This window comes from Odocoileus virginianus, chromosome 22, assembly GCF_023699985.2.
Source record: "Odocoileus virginianus isolate 20LAN1187 ecotype Illinois chromosome 22, Ovbor_1.2, whole genome shotgun sequence".
NCBI lineage: Eukaryota > Metazoa > Chordata > Mammalia > Artiodactyla > Cervidae > Odocoileus > Odocoileus virginianus.
In genome coordinates, this window is record NC_069695.1 from 18,363,853 (window position 1) to 18,381,631 (window position 17,779).

Genomic DNA, 17,779 nt, shown 5'->3' on the forward strand with positions numbered 1-17,779 from the left:
GAAGACATAAAGGATTGTTTTATGAATCTGATTTAGTTAAACATTTTAAAGATTGAGAACCAACTAATTTTCAGGACGAGTTTTGTCAAAAAACTTAGGATGGTGTTATTATTTTCTTTCATTGTGGTTTTAAGGATTTGATGGTCTGGCCAACCTGCAGAAGGTTGTAAGCTGGCAGATACCGATAATACTTGTTACACTGATGTAGTGTTTTAAAATGTCAATTTTTGGCTCACATTTTCAAATTATTAATAAGACTTTTCATCATTAAAGCCTGGATTTTGGCTTTCACTTCTGCATGGTAACCTCTTCTAGAACTGAGCAGTGGCCAACCCCTTTATATGGATATATTTTCTCAATCTGGCCACAGTCTCTTTCTGTCCATACAGAACCACCATTTACTTAGCACGCTTATACATATGTAGGCTGTGAACCCTGAATTCCTCAATTGGTAGTCAAAGCCCACACTATGTAACCCCTTTCCACTTTTCTAAATTTCTCTCGTCACACCTCCTTGAATATTCAACCCTTAGGATGAAATTCCTTTCTTACTGCCAAATACAACACATGCTGTCCAGTTTCTATACATTTTTACCCAAGTACCTCAGCTAAGGGCTTCCCAGGTGGTGCTAATGGTAAAGAACCCACTTGCCAATGCAGGAGACCTAAGAGACACAGCTTCAGATCCCTGGGTCAGGAGGATCCTCTAGAGGAGGGCACAGCAGCCCACTCCAGTATTTTTGTCTGGGAAATTTCATGGACAGAGGAGCCTGTTGGGCTACAGTCCATGGGGTTGCAATGGGGTGGCAAAGAGTTGGACACAACTGAAGCAACTTAGCATGCATGCACACATGCATCTCAGCTAAGAAACACTATGCGATATAGTAATTTTCAGAGATAAAACTCTTTCTTGTTTCATGCTACATCATCAGATCCAGGATGTTGGATTTAAAGAAGGGAGAGATCTTATATTTTTTGAAGGCCTATTATATACCAGGCACTATCTTAAATGTCTTCATTCAATATTCACAACAACCCTGACAAGTAGTTATTATCAGTAATTTACAGGGGTAGCCATAAAGCTCAGAAAGGCTGACTGCATGGTTAACAGATGTTTGAGCAGGAATTCATATCTCAAGACCTTGGTTCTTCTGTAACCCTCTCTGCCTTTTAATGATTATGAAAAATGACAAGATGAAAGTATTAGTCACTCAGTCATGTCCAACTCTTTGCAATCCCATGGACTGTAGCCCATCAGGCTCCTCTGTCCATGAAATTCTCCAGGGAAGAATACTGGAGAGGGTGGCCATTCCCTTCTTCAGGGGATCTTCCTGACCCAGGGATCAAACCAGGGTCTCCTCCATTGCAGGCAGATTCTTTATCATCTGAGCCACCATTATAAAACCCTCTAAATCCTAATGACCAGACTTTAAATATAAACATGCAAAGAGATGACAGTTTACCATCAAACTCAATACTTCCAAGCATTACCAGGAAACAGCAAATGTATACACTTATGGTCACATCTGACTATGCATCTTTATTCTGCTCTGTGCTACTTCATTGACCTTGTATCTTATCCATTCACATGTAACTTCTTCCACCTACTTTCCATTAGAGTGATGAAGGCAGGTATATATTCCACGGGAAAGAGAGAGGTTGGCAATTCTCTGAAAAAGGCTTTCAGCATAACTGCAGCTTCTCTATGGCACATTTTCTCCCACTTAAACTTGTCACCATTAAACTTGGCATCCAGTTCTTCACGGTATTGCTGAAAATCAAGGAAAACAGTGAGTTTACTACCTGATTTCCCTCTTCCCCTTTAAAAACTGTCATTACACAAATTATTTTTGTAATTAGATTGAAATGCCAGTATCTACTAAGTTCCTCATTTTCAACACTATTGAAGAACTGAAATAGCTGTTTCTGAATGTATTTTTAAAAGAACATTCTCTAAAATCTTTTAGAATAATGCAAATCTTAAAGTAATTTGCCATCTGTAGAAATACAAAAGTTCTTTACTCAGATCACAGCTTCATTTATATCCTTTTGGCAGAATACTGTCTATCCCCACATGATAAATGCACTGCTAGATTTTGACAAAGCCTCTATTTCCTTTTTTCCCCCCAATGATTCCTTCCTTCTGCCACCTCATCTTGTATTAATATTTCTAAATTCAATGAAGGATGTATGCCTCTTGGCTGGTTTACATACAGAATGAAAACTAACCCAGCATAGAAACTCTGACCTCACTGCAACATGCATACCCATGACATCTTCCTGGAGCAAATACAGAAGTTTTATGCCAAGATGGACACATGTCTTCCACGTGCCTGTGTGCTTGCCCAGTCCCTCGTAAGGTTTGGAATACTGTGTTAATACTTTTTTAAAGAATCACTAAATGTCCTTACATTGATTTGGGTTATCCATTTTAGATTATTAACTCATTTGATGGCCAGTACCCTTCCCCCTCTCTGGCATTCTACTGCTCCCTGAACTACAGAGTTTACCAATAACACCAGGCAATTATACTCAATTCTCCAACTGACAATAACTGCTTCAAAAAGGATGCTTAAAAAAAAAGTGAAAAATCCTTAAGGCCTTTGCTTTATTCTCACGAGAAGCCTAAGTCTTCCAGCCTTGAACATGCAAGAGAAGCCAGAGGACGACACGGTGAGATTTATCTTCTCTGATGGCCGGGTGGAAAAATGATCTGGGAGGTGGGGGGTGCGGGTGAGGGACTCAGCACTGATGGGGATCAGGCTGGGGAAATGGAAAGCAGTCACTGGCATTTCTGGTGACGGATAATCGACGACTAACCTGGGTGTGCAGTTGCAGGACAGAAAGAAGAGGTGGCATTTAAGAAACGCCCAGGAAGGAAAATGCTCAAGAAGCGGCGATGGGTTGAATATGAGACTCAGAGGGAGAAATAAAAGTCCAGGATGGCTCGCAGATTGCGGGCTGGGATAATGGGCAGAAGGCGGTGCTGTTGACAAGAAGCGGAGGGAGAGGAGCCAACGTTTCCCTCTCCTGCTGCCTGTACCACTGCCCTAAAGCCAAGGGGAAACTGGTTTTCAGGAAGCACGGGCAAGAGCAGGATAATTCAGATCCATTTCCATAGACCCGTGCCACAGGAGGCTGGCTGAAACACTGGGTGACTGTCGTTGAAACCTACCAGCGCTTCCCTGTCACCTATGGGGAAACATGGCCCCAGGATCAAGGGCAGGCTCTACGACCACACTCATTTAAAAATTTTTTTTTGTTTTTTACTGTGATAAAAGTCACAGAATATAAAACACACTATTTTAGCCACGTTTAACTGTGCAGTTCTGTGGCACTAAGTGTATTCACATCGCTATGAATACAACTCTCACCGTCATCCATCTCCCTAACATTTCACCTTCCTAAACTGAAACTCTGCCTCCACTAAACACTACAGCTCCCGCTCCCTGCCCCATCTTCCAACAGTCCCTCCCCCCAACCCCAGCATCTACCAAGGTACTTTCTGACTCTAGGAATCTGACTCTTCTAGGTACCTCATGTAAGTGGAATAGAGCAGCATTTGTCTGCACCTACTGTATACTGGAATGCATTTTTAAGGTATAACCACATTCTTTAGGTGTTTAGCCCAGTTCCACAATGGTCTAGTTGAAGGCTTGTGAAGTTTCCCACTGCATAACAGGGATATTAAAACAGCCTCGCAGAGATTAAACTGGAGAACACAGAAAGAACTCGGGGGCGGGGCATGCATACAGAGGGCGCTCAGTAAGTGCTAGCTGCGTTTACCCTCCCTCGTCTCTGCTACAACCTCCAGTGTTATTACTACGGGAAACCTGTGTGTGTGTGGAGTGCTACTCGGGGAATAAGAGCACCTCGCTCGGTCGAGAGGGCCAACGAAAAAGAGGGGAAGGATGCCCTCCCTGAGTCTGGAGCAGAGCACAGCGGAAGCTGCTGCAGAATCCACGGCATCCTAAACAAGGGGCCGGGCGGACCAGGGGCCGACTCTTCCTCACCAGAGACGTGTGGATGTTTAAACTGTTAATGAGGACACGAGGCACGGATCAGGAGCCAGGTCCTTAAACCTCGTCTGAGCAAATATCCAACCCGCTTCTCCTCCTGAGGTAATTTTACAAAAATGCAAATAACCCACCTTCACCCTCAAAAAACCAGTTCAGGGCAGGAAACCAGCAGAACAGGTAACATCCTCACAGAACATTTAGAGCAGCCTCTGAATAATTGAAACGAGTCAAAAAAAGAAAGCTGTGCACGTCAAAGCAGTCTGCTTTCTTCCATAAAATATATTCCCTGGTGTTGGCTCAAATTTCTGTCATTTGTGGAAAAGAAAATTACTGGAAACACCGAGCCATTAAATTGGTTCCAAATGACCCGAGGCCTCACGTCCAGGATGGGCTCAGCGGTTGGTGCCCTGCGAGGCTAATCCCGCAGCATCCCCCAGGGATGCTTCCCTGTGAGTCTAACCAGGCTCTGAAAGTACAACCCACAGTGATACCTGAGGGTTAGAGTCAGCTACTTGGCACGACTTGACGGTAATTATGAGGGAGATTTTTTTTTTTTAACTTTCTTTCCCCAAGCACATTTCTAGAAAAAAATAGTCTAACCGATGAAAACATTTTTTTAAGTTTCAAGTTTGAACAAAGGGAAGAAATAAAGACCCCTTGGCTATATCAAGTTGCAATGCCTTTCTAACTGCAATATTCCCTTGTTTCTGTTCACTGACCCAGAGTTCTTCCACACTGGCTTTCCTGGAGCTCAAACCAAGAAAACATCTGGAATACATTTTTCAGACGGACAAGAAATGGAATAAATAGGCTGAAACTACATAAAACCGATTAAGGGCCAAAAGGGACTTTTACCTAATGTGGTTTAGGAATGCATGCATCTATTAGAGCACGTTAAAGGAATTACTGGCCTTTGATAAGTGCTTTTCAGTTAAAGATTAGCTAGAGAAAGGCAACGTGTGCTATGATGTTAAACTTCATACACACAAGAAACGATGTGTAATGTTTCCTCCTTTGAATTATTTTCAAAAATAGAATTTTAAATCATATCCATTATGCTCCCACTCTTCCCTACTAATGCGTGCACACACACACGCACACACTCACAGAATAAGAGTCAGTAAGGACATGTACAAATACAGCTTCCCTATTATGGAAGGAGGTTTAGAGGGATGGAGTCTGATTCAGTTTAGGAAACTTGTTCTCCTGACTTCATTTTGGTTTTCTGACTCTACAGATACAACCACAAAGACTTAACCAAAAAGTGATAGCTTTTGTTCTCGGATTTAGGACACATTTATTTAGAAGCATATGTAAAAACTGTTCCTGTGAGAACCTGAAACAAAAACCAGATCCCATTTAGCAAGTATTAACCTTAAGAAGCCATTAGGAATTTTCCTGCCTTCCAAGTGAACCTGTGCCAGGATTTAGTAATCTCTACTTTCAAGGAAGTCAAGGGCCCCGGAGACATGCAGTGATAAAGTGTGGACCACCACCCAGGTCTCCCTTCAAAACAGAACTGGCTGTTCATCGGCAAACACTCCGGGCGGTTGACTCCCCAGCTGCTGGCACCTTCTGCTCAGCCTCAGGCCCTTCTCTGATGGTCCCACCTGCACCTAATCTGAGGCTTGACACCCCCAAGTCCGCCTCCCCCGACCCTCGATCCTTGAGAAGCGAGGTCCCCCTGTAACCCTCTTCTCCTCCTGACTTGGTCCCAGCACCTGCCTTCTGGAGCTTCCAATAGATACAGCCTATTTATTCTCAGTTTCCACCTTGAAAAATATCTCGTCATACTTCTATATAAGACTGAGATTTCTGATACAAATAGAATCTCCCAAAGCATATGCCAAAATGAATTAGGGAAGAGATGCTTTCCCGCCCCTACACAATTCCTTTTAATAGTTCTGAACACAGTCAAGTTCCATTTTCCCTCTCCCTGAGGTTTTTTTTTCCTCAAGGATTCATTATTGGTAGCTGCTCATGTCTCCAGGTCCACCCACCAGGGGGTGACTCAGGGCAGAGAGGGACTCTTCATCTGTGCACCGGCCGAGCAAGTGGGATGTCTTACTAGAAACGGATGAGCAAAGCTTTCCTTTAATTCTTTTCTTTGCTGAACTGAAGACTTAGCCTCCATACAGAGAGAAGAAAGTAGAGGAATTCCCACCGCACAGTGGTTTTAGATGTAGACGCTAACATTACCTTAAATGGAACCGGGTTTCAGAACTGCTGAGGGAGTATTTTAGTGGTTACAGCCATTCCTACAAATTCCTATAAGGATGTCCATTAAAAGGAAAGCCAGAGAATGTTTCTAAGTTTAAAACAACTGACAATAGATACCAGGGGTCATCTAATATTGGCTCAGTGGATTCTATGATGGAGAGTAACATAAAAAAACTGAAGGGTTTAACCCCCAAAATAATGATGGGACAAGACAAGCGGCGGTTTTTGAGAGTGAATTGATGTGTTCTTTCATTGTTGTTCGCTTTTTATTGTTGTTGTTTTAATTTAAAAGAATGCAAAACTCAGGATCATGGAATAACACTTAGTCATAGGTGTTGAGGAACACTCTACAGCGCCAAGTAATGGAATCAGAAATGATGACAACACCACACATGACACCTGTGTGAACTAATCTAGCTCGTTGAGATCTCTAATGAAGAAGAGAGAGGAATAACACTTAGTCATAGGTGTTGAGGAACGCTCTACAACGCCAAGTAATGGAATCAGAAATGATGACAACACCACACATGACGCCTGTGTGAACTGATCTAGCTCGTTGAGATCTCTAATGAAGAAGAGAGACAATGTTTGGTACCTTGACTTTGGCAGTACATCCTGAAAGTCGAAAGATCCCTTCGGATTCCAGACCCGATTCCTCAACTTTTTCGAAGAACTAGAAAGCAATGATACAAGACAGAAATAAATACCTCCATATGATTATGAGCATTTAAAAGAACAACGATGATGAAAACAATACATTACCAAGCATACAGACATGCCAGGCACTTGAATGCCTAGTTAAACATTCACGCTCTCCCAGGAGGTCAACACTAGCCTCTGATTGGCAAATGAGGAAACAGAGGCTTAGGGTACTTTATCACTTTCCCAGGGTCATCCTCAAAAGTGACAGCACCAACTCTGCTCTTAACCACGAAAGCACACTGCCCCTTAAAAATTTTAACATCTGATTACTGTATCTTTCTACAGGTCAACCAGTAAGCCAGTTCAGTTGCTCAGTCGTGTCCGACTCTTTGTGACCCTATGGACTGCACCACACCAGGATTCCCTGTCCATCACCAACTCCCAGAGCTTGCTCAAACTCATGTCCATCGAGTAGGCATCACCAACCAGTAAGAAAAGACCCTGAATTACTATCATACTATTCTAGCTAAGACACTGTGCATGCATGCAGGCTCAGTTGTGTCCAACTCTTTGCAACCCCTGTCCATGGAATTTTCCCAGGCAGTAACACTGGAATGGGCTATCATTTCCTTCTCCAGGGGATCTTCCTGACCCAGGGATCGAGCCTGTGTCTCTTGCATCTAACCTGCACTGGCAGGGGGTTTCTTTACCACTGTACCACCAGGGAAGCCCAAGACACTGTAGGGCTTCTCAAAATCTGACCAAGGAATTAGAAACTATAAAGGCTTATCTGTCTCATGGTAATGGTGATGCTTTACTATTAAATAATAATAAACACTACACTGATTGTGCACTTAGGGTGTGTCAGACAACATTCTCAGCACTTTAGATATATTAATGCAAGTGACCCTCACAATAATTCTATGGTGTCCCCATTCTACAGCTGAAGAGACTGAGGCATGGAAGGGGTAAAGATTTGCCCATGTTCACGCAGCAAAAGTAGGATTCAGAGTCTCTGCTATTTTCCCTTCGAGAAATGATGATGCCTGGAACTAAGGCAGCTCCTGCAGGTATGAAGAGAAGTTTAAGTATTTAGGAAAAAGAGACTTCTTCATGAGAAAAGCCTCTACCCCCAGGAGTGGAAGAACAATGCCTCCAGCTGTCTTACAAGAGCACCACTAACCTCAGCAGGACCCAGAGTGAGCCTCTATTGAGGAGTTAGTATGAGACGAACCCAGGCAGTATACTGTGCACCTTCTGTGTGCTAGGTTTCTGTACCTACGTAATAATACAAACATGTGTTGAACCTTCTCAGTCAGATTTTTATGCATTTTCTTCAGACTGTGTCCTTTTCCTTGAGGAAAAAGGGCATAATAATGGTTCAGTGCAAGGACGGAAAGGAAATCTTGAGAGTCACCATGGACTTGCTCCCTTTTGCATCTCTCTCTTGCTGGCTGTGTGTTTTGGGGCATGTTATCTCACCCTATGATGCCTCAGTTGCCTCACCAGTAGAAAGGAGATGACCATACCGACCTCCTGGGGCTCAGTGATGATCAGATGTGATAGGACACAGAGATCACACGTGGCCCAGTGAAGGGAGGCGTCCTGTGGATGCACACGAGGGGCGGTCCTTGGCATCCCCTGGACCCTGCTTGCTATCCTCCCTGCTCCTGTGGGCGGCCAGTCAGTCACCCGACTGGAGGAGTAGCTCAGTCTGAGGTGCCAGTACCCAAACTGAGGAAGACAGGAAAGAGATGTGGAATTGCTGTTGTGAATAAAGTATGTGTCCTCTGTCAGTATTTTCACATGTCATTTAAAAACTGAATTTAAGGAACTTCCCTGAAGGTCCAGTGGTTAAGACTCCATGCTTCCAAAGCAGAGGGTGCAGGTTTGATCCCTGGCCAGGGAACTAAGATCCCACATGCCACAGGGCACAGTCAAAAAAAAAAAAAAACCCAAAAAACTGAATTTAAAATTCAATAAGATTTGTATTTAGGGCTTGGAATTTTACTTGTACCACTGGATATGCCTGTTGAATAAACCGGTATAAACTGTTGGCTAAAAAAGGTGGGGCTTAAAAGCAAATAAGCTATCCGCCAGTGAGGGTCACTGAGACAACTGTATTGTTCAGACATCATTTTCACAACTTCCTAAACCAAAAGTCTTCTTTGTCGCAACATATACTTTCCCAGGCACACCAAAAACACCACCAGAATAAGCTGATTTCTAGACTTTATTTAGCGTTGTCTGGAAAATTCATGTAAACAGTAATACACACACATCGTAAAACACCCAACCTGTGATATATCTCAGCAAATACTTGTATGATTAATAAAAGGACTGTTAGTAATTAGTAGTCATCTTTTATCCAGGAGAGAATAATCACATATGCACACACAAACACATACATATACGCAAATAACATTTTAAAAATATTGGAAGAAATGTAACAGAAGGAAGCCATGTGACAGCATCTGTGTCTATCACCTGATGCTTTCTGGCTGGACAATGCAAGACTTCAGAGGTTCTTAGCAAGGCAAACACACCTAGGTGCCTTGGATGTCATGTGGATGCAAGGAGGGAAGCCGAAAGTCACCAAAGCCAGCGTCCTAAAGGGGCCTTTGTGTCTTTAAATCTAAGAATATTCATCAGCGGGTTTATGAATAGCATGCTACAAGCACAGAGCTCTATGAACTCCCCAGTTACGTACACCATACTCACCTTTTGTAACACAAGGGGAACTTTGACCCCAGAGTCTTTCCTTCGGTCATTTTCCAGCAGGACTGTGAGGGGAACTCCAAAAATCCCACTGTCTTCATTGTAAAACAGCAGGGAGAGAAACAAAGAGTCAGCAAAGCACTGTCTGATTCCCGTGCGTCAAATGTTAGAATCGTAGTAAGTCTTCATACCTCGTCCTTTCACTTTCTCTGTTTTGTTTCTTTTCAGCTGAATTCGAAAGGCGTCAAAAAAGGCCGTCAATTCAATCAGAGAGAGATGGCGGATTTTCTTCATGTCTTCAGCAGACAGATCTTCTGCTTTGGTTAGGCCAAATCTGGTCTTCTGAACAACAAATTTCTAAAATACATATTGAGGATATTTATTTTTTTATGGCAAAGGAAAATTATTATACTTTCATTCAAAGAAGACCTGGAACTTCCAAATCTGTACAGCCTGACATGCTTGCTATTCACAGAAAAAGATATCTGAGGCGCGTGCTGCACCACAGAAGATCATGAATATGACTGTTAGAACCTCTGGTGATCACAACTACACTAAACCAAAGGCAAAGCAGTCACCTGAAGCATATTATAATATCATCACAACTGTGATGTAAAGAGTGCTACTGAAACTGACTGCACGTGCTTGCTGAGATAATAACCATTCTATCTTAAATATCAAATTTAGGTAATTAAAAATACCCTTAAAAAAGCAAAATGCACAGGAAGTGTCAAATAATCCTACCCTCATTTTGAAGACAATGCCATTGCTATATTCTCCATTTCCACGTTTTACTTACAGGTAAAACATAGTCTTCTTTCTTAAAATCTAACTTCTTAAATCTGTTCCTTTTTGGAGCCTGTGTTAGCTTTTCTGAATATGATACTTCAAAGGACAGCTCTTCAGCTTCTACCGAAATGTTTTTTTCCAGATATTCATCATCTAAAGAACAAAGGATGTGGAATATTTAATATGACATTTAATTGATCAATACCACTGACTGTAAAATAAACATAAAATATTGATGAGTTAATCCACAAGCACGTTAAAATGTTTACACCCTTGGAAAAACATCAGACTCACCCAGAATGATCTCGGTTAAACAATTAATGTAGTGTCATCAGACTTCCATACGAACAAGCTTCTACAATCGTTATGTGAACTTCCTATTTAATCTGATGTTTTTAATTTTAGATGTTCATGTCTCATGAAAAGCACTGAAGATTATTAGATTATTAGAAAGTCCATAACAAAATGTTCCTATGTATTCTTATAAAATGATGTCTATCCATATACAACACCACTGCTACGGGGAAGCAAAAACTTAAAGCAGAAGGAGGAAGGGTGGAGGCCCCACAGAAAAGTTCTGCCTACTTTCACTCCTCTTGAGTTTTTATCCCAAACTGTGGGACTAAGCCACTTCAGATTTGTTCCAATCCAGTTTGCCCTTCACTCTGAGATTTGTTCAGGTGAATTAATCCTGATTCCTGTGACTCTGGCCTGGTTTTCTGGTCTTGGATGGTGCACATTCCAAAGATAAATGGGTGACAAGTCCTGTTCCCTATACCTGTTTCTCTCAAGTTTGAAATTAAGACAATAGATTCCTTACCAAAAGCAAGGGAAATCACTTGAGTAATCCTAAATCTGATTTTCGACTGAGAGTCTGGCTTGCCATCTTGTTTTATTGCCTGGCAAAATTGTTCCTATGTCATGAAAAGAATTATTTGACTACAAATAACAGAATTCATCAGCTTTACCCTCTTCTATATTAACTTGTTGATCAACTCTTTGCAATCTCATGGACTGCAGCCCACCAGGCTCCTCTGTCCATGGGATTTTCCAGCCAGAATACTGGAGTGGGTTGCCATTGCCTTTTCCAAAGGATCTTCCTGACCTGGGGATCAAACCTGCATCTCCTGCATTGGCAGGTAGATTCTTTACCACTGACCTGGAAAGCCCACCCTCTTCTATAAACAATAACTAAAAGGAAGCCAAATAGAACAAAAGGAGAAACAGACAGAAATGACAGAAGACCTAGTTTATCTCAATTAAAAGTTTAGTGGAGAAATTTGTAAATCAACAGATCTAAAATTCTAAAAAACAATATTGATTTAAAACACAATAAATGGATACAGTAAGAACTCAGAAAATAACAAGGCAAAGTTATGATTTTCACACATTATACAGAGGCTTGCATTCAAGTCAGAGTAATAGTTAATTATTAGATAAGACTCTAACTACTTGTTCCTTTTTAAAAAATATTTATTTGGCTGTGTCGACTCAACTTGTGGCATGCAGGATCTTTCATCATGGAGTGTGAGTTCAGTAGCTGCGGCATGTGGTATGTGGGATCTTAGTTTCTAGACCAGGAGTCAAACCTGCGTCCACTGCATTGCATGGTGGATTCTTAATCACTGGACTATCAGGGAAGTCTCAAGACTCTAAATTCTTAAGGATCTAAGGGCAGATTCTTTGGACAGTGGTGATTATACAGGCTGATGTGCCAAATCACTGGACTACTCCAAGTGGCCTTTTACCTCTCAGTGGTATGATTCGAATTGAATAACTACATGGCAGCAAACAGAATGATGTGGAATAATTTATGGTAAATCCATTATCTTTAATTTTTTTTGATAACGGTTTTATTAAAATATAATCCACATGCCCAACAATTACTTATGTGAAGCGCATAGTCAATGATTTTTTTTTTGTGTGTGTGGTTTTCGTCATATATTGAAATGAATTAGCCATGGATTTACATGTATTCCCCATCCCGGTCCCCCCTCCCACCTCCCTCTCCACCCCATCCCTCTGGGTCTTCCCAGTGCACCAGGCCCGAGCACTTGTCTCATGCATCCAACCTGGGCTGGTGATCTGTTTCACCCTAGATATACACGTTTCGATGCTGTTCTCTTGAAACATCCCACCCTCGCCTTCTCCCACAGAGTCCACAAGTCTGTTCTATACATCTGAGTCTCTTTTTCTTTTTTTGCATATAGGGTTATCGTTACCATCTTTCTAAATTCCATATATATGTGTTAGTATGCTGTAATGGTCTTTATCTTTCTGGCTTACTTCGCTCTGTATAATGGGCTCCAGTTTCACCCATCTCAATAGAACTGATTCAAATGAGTTCTTTTTAATGGCTGAGTAATATTCCATGGTGTAGTCAATGATTTTTAACATATCTGCAGCATTGTGCAACCATCGATCAATGTTAGAACATTTCGTCACCTCAATTTATTTGAATTTTGAAGCGAACGCTCAAAGCATGGAGCTCTGTTGTGCCTGAGAGGAGCACGTGTATCTTTAGGGGGACCTTTGGGGAACCACAAAACTGTGGCCTAAAAGGGACCTATTTCCTACAAGGAGGATTTGAGATTCCACTCTGAACCCACAGAGAGTACCCAGCTCTCAAGTGGAGGAGGCCCCGTTAAAAGTTCACCCTGTTACTTTGTAAGGAAACATCACAAGCGTCTCTGGCGCTGCATATACTTGAGCATAACTAGAGATTTTTAGAAGGTGTCTACTTCCCGGCCTGCTTGATGCTGGTGAGCAGATCCAGGTTACCTATAAAAGAGACCCCAAACCAAAGGCACTACCTGAATGAGCAGTTTCTAAATGACACAGTGGTCGTCAAGGTGGAAACGATTCTGCTTGCAATGTGACTACTGGGTGTGAAAGGACGGGGTGTTTGGAGATAGTGGGAGCAGAGTTCCGGGGTGACAGAAATCAGGAAGGCGAGAAAAACACACATACATTTTGCTTCAGAAACCCACTGCTCACCGAACTGAGCATCAGCACAAAAGCAAAAAGACACACAGGCCGAGGCGGCTGTGTCACTCACCACTTGCCACGTTCCGCACGGACCGTCCAGGGTCTGCTGCGCCGTTGGAATGGACTGGCACGTCTGGAATGGCCTCCAGGATGGACTGTGAACCAAGGGAAGATGAACAGAGAACAGTTTACCAGGAATGCAGGCTACCCTGCGCTTCCACCTGATTCACGTTGGGCGGCGCATTAGAACTACTTCACCAAAAAGAATGATTGATTCCATGAAGGGCTGGCATCCGATTCCCTGTGTTTTCTCTCTCAGTTCAGATCTGTACAGCCCACACAGTTTTCTCAAGAGAACCAAGCCAAGGTCAGAATAACCACACCTCCTCAAGTGTTTGCTGGCATATGTTTCCTAACACATAGAAATGACAACGCTTGCTGTCACATAGTTTGACGATTATTTTATCATTCCGATTGTTTAAAGAATTTTTGATTTCGACCATTTTTAAAGTCTTTACTGAATTTGTTACAACACTGCTTCTGTTTTTATGGGGTTTTTTTGACTGAGAGGCACATGGGATATCAGTTCCCTGATCAGGGATCGAACTCACACCCCCTGCATTGGAAAGCAAAGTCTCAACTACTGGACCACCAGAGAAGTCCCTGCACTTGTTATTCTTGATGCAGCTGGTCATACATTTTGGTCATAAACCCTAAGTCATGACATAGCTAGATGGTTAATAGAAGGGATCCAGGAGCCAGGATGCCTGGATTCTAATCCTGGCTCTTTCATTTCACATGACTTCCAGTTACAGAACTCGCTATTAGTCTCCCTGGTCGGTAAAATGAAGATTATAAAAGAACATATTTCAACAAGTTTTTATGAATTTTAAATGGCTATAAATCACATGGGACAACATCTGATACACAGTGACTACTGTATGAGGGTTAGCTACTATTAATATACTAATACATTAACTTCTTCGCAACAAAATACAGAGGGATAATAACTACCAGAGGGTTCAGCATGTTTTCTCGTTGTGTCCTCTCCTAATTAATTTGTTATTTTCCTCACTGTGATCCTGCCACACTGCTGCGCTCCCCTGCAGTGCTATCAGAAGCTGGGTATCTATCTTCGTAGAGTTTGGTGTTACTACTCAGATCGGATGCTGGTGGTGGTTTACTTCCTAAGTCATATCCGACTCTTGCAACCCCAAGGAATATAGCCCATCAGGCTCCTTGAGGTGGGTACTAGTAAAAACTTTACACACAAATTCCACCATTTCTACGAATATGAATTTTATTGTGGAAGTTATCAGCCATGAGTACGTTGAGGGTGAAAATTGGCTACTCCATCAATAATCCTTTATATGCTCTTTATACATAAGTCTGTTCTTTTTTTCCCCAGAACCTGGTGTTGTTTCTTTTATTCTCATATTTATTCAGCAATATGAAGTGAACTGGAGAAGGAAACCCACTCCAGTATTCTTGCCTGGGAAATCCCATGGACAGAGGAGCCTGGTGGGCTACAGTCCATGGGGTCGCAAGAGTCAGAAAGGACTTAGCAGCTAAACCACCACTACTACAAACTGCAGGAAGGAATCTGGAATGCTGAACTTTGTTTTCTCTTTTCCCTACTTTATGCCAAAGAGATGACATATCTTATTATGTAAACAGAATGCGAATGCATACCCAATTATTTTAACACAGATGCCCAAGTATATATTTGGTGGCTCTAAAAACTAACACCACAGAATAAAGATTACCCCACAATGAAATCTTAAAAAATGATGTGGAACACTTTTCAGTGGTTTCTCTAAGGTTTCCTACAGAGCAATACTTCATTAAACTTTGAAATAACTCATCTATAGTAGAGAATGTTCCTGAAAATCGACATTCGTGCAGGGCTTGAAGCTAATGGTTTGGGAAGCTTAAATGACTAAATGTCAATTTCCTGGTCTGTAAAGTGGACAAGTGTCATCTGCTCCTTGGGTTTAAGTGGCCTCCAGCCAGCCTACAGTATTGAACAAGGGCCTGTTCTTTGTAATGTAAATGATTCTGGGACTTTCCTGGGGGAAGAAATTTAAATTGTGACCCTTGCTCTTCAGCTACTTATAATGAGGAGAAGAGAGTAACATTTGTGGAACATTATTAAAAGACAGTCCACTGCTAAGAGTGAATTTCTACACTAAAATACAAGTGTTTACTGGAGAGTAGTGGAGAGCAAGGAGGTGCCACCCAAAAGGTCTCACTGAAGAGGTTGTTGATCGTGTGCTGGGACTCAAGGAAAGATGAAAAGGACTTACAAAGGCGGGGAGGTGGGCAAAGCATTCAGGCCAGGCATGGAACGATAAATTCCAGGTATGGGAATCTGAAGCATTCCGGCTTCATGAGAGGATCAACGGAGAGCCTGATTTGCCGGAGTTAAAGCCAGGTAAGAGGTTAAAGCATCTGCCTGCAATGCGGGAGACCTGGGTTCGATCCCTGGGTCGGGAAGATTCCCTGGAGAAGGAAATGGCAACCCACTACAGTATTCTTGCCTGGAGAATCCCATGGACGGAAGAGCCTGGTGGGCTACAGTCCATGGGGTCGCAAAGAGTCGGACACGACTGAGAGACTTCACTTTCACTTTCAAAGCCTGGTAAATGTGCTCAGACTTAGTTTCGTAAGGGCTAAAACACAGCAGAACAAAACAAACAAAAGAGCATTCTTTTCTTGTGTATTAAAGCAGGAGAATGACTTGGTGAAAATGAAAAGAAAGATCTCACTGCCAATAAAGGGACCAGAAGTTTTGAAACACATTGAATGAAAAGGCTCAGTGCTTGGTATTCATGGTTTTGTTTTTTATTCATAGTTTTAAAACATCCCTTTACTCATTAAACATATTAGTATTAGAATCTTAAAATTTTTTTCTAGTGATTTTAAAGTATTTAAAACATATATGCCACTCCCACTTAAAACAAACTTCTCTGGCTTGTCCATAATGGACCCTGCCATCTCCCTACAATCCCAGCCATGAGATTTTTCTACTGGGGCCTCAGCTGGTTTAAGAGAGGCAAAGATATGCAGGCATCAGGGCTCGCCCTGCTGCCCAAATCCCACTGCACTGGGACTGCACAGTCAAGCCTGAGGGATTAGTATTTTAAATCCCAAGATGTAGAAGGTTAGCTCTATCTGCTTGATGGTTTGGTTGATAAGTCATGTCCAACTCTTGCGATCCTATGAACTGTGGCCTGCCAGGCTCCTCTGTCCATGGGATTCTCCAGGCAAGACTACTGGAGTGGGGTGCTATTTCCTTCTCCAGGAGGATCTTGCTGACCCAGGAATCGAAACCGGGTCTCCTGCATTGCAGGCAAATTCTTAACCAACTTAGCTATGTGAGTTCCCTTAAAACTATACTTTGACCATGGCATATTTCCTTCACGTTGAAGAATCACCATACCAAATATTTTTCATGTTAATTACTTAAAGGAGAAATTTATCAACTAATAGATGTTCCTCACTGTCCTGACTGGTTGCTGGGTTTTTTCTCATGGTGTGAATCTACGTTTTGTAACTCCAGATACTAAAGCTGCCTGTACTAGAGTCATTACGGAAAACATGGCTACCATATTCCTCTTCTGCACCTGAGATTAGAATGGAGAAATCCACCTCTTGTAACCACTTTGTGCCAAATTCTCCAGAGATGAACTTAAATAAGTCACATTCATGGATGAATATGCAATCAATTTTGAAATTAAAAAATAACAATTACAACATCTATCCAGATGTGAATTTAAAGGCAATCTGATGACATTGCAGATTAAATACTGAATCACATCTGAAATTATAAACTAAATATTAAAGACAGTGAAAGTAATAAATTCCAGAAACCATGAGAATAGCCATAGTATTCAGATTACTTCTTAACTTTAAATGCAAGTAATAAACTTTAAAAATAAATGAAATAGGTCTATAATCTAAGAGACTAGAAAAACTTGTCCAAGTTGACCACAGAACGAATGAAAAAATAATTAAGATTAAATAAATTAATATAATCTATATTATATTAATTTAATAGCAAAAGTAGGCTTAATTAATTAAAGGTAAGGACTTTAAAAAAATATTACCCACACAAGCAAGTATTTACATTCTGATTGACATAAAAGACATAAATCTTAGGGAGAAAAAAGAAGCAATAGCCACCTGTACAGAAAAATGTTAAAATTATGCACCTAAATAAATGAATATATTATATATAACTATATATTTATGTACACACGCAAACACACCAACATATGCTGAACTGGATGTTTTGCTAGAACAAATACATTATCAAATTCATACAAGTTGGGATTGAAAGGAATATAACCCCCAGACTCTACCCACTGAAAAATTAATCAAAGCATTATGGCTACAATAAT

The 17,779-nt window shown here is 41.5% G+C and overlaps 1 protein-coding gene across 3 annotated transcripts in view; it reads right to left on the reverse strand.

Moving 5' to 3' along the window:
• Positions 1-17,779, reverse strand: part of ARHGAP28 (Rho GTPase activating protein 28) — a 135,558-nt gene that overhangs the window by 21,143 nt on the left and 96,636 nt on the right. For all 3 annotated transcript variants that reach the window (XM_070452671.1, XM_070452670.1, XM_070452672.1), the window contains 6 exons: positions 13,447-13,531; positions 10,399-10,541; positions 9,791-9,956; positions 9,603-9,694; positions 6,835-6,912; positions 1,609-1,771 (listed from right to left, as the gene is read on the reverse strand). In XM_070452671.1, the coding sequence (XP_070308772.1) occupies positions 1,609-1,771; positions 6,835-6,912; positions 9,603-9,694; positions 9,791-9,956; positions 10,399-10,541; positions 13,447-13,531 (727 nt within the window). The remainder of the gene's footprint in view (positions 1-1,608; positions 1,772-6,834; positions 6,913-9,602; positions 9,695-9,790; positions 9,957-10,398; positions 10,542-13,446; positions 13,532-17,779) is intronic.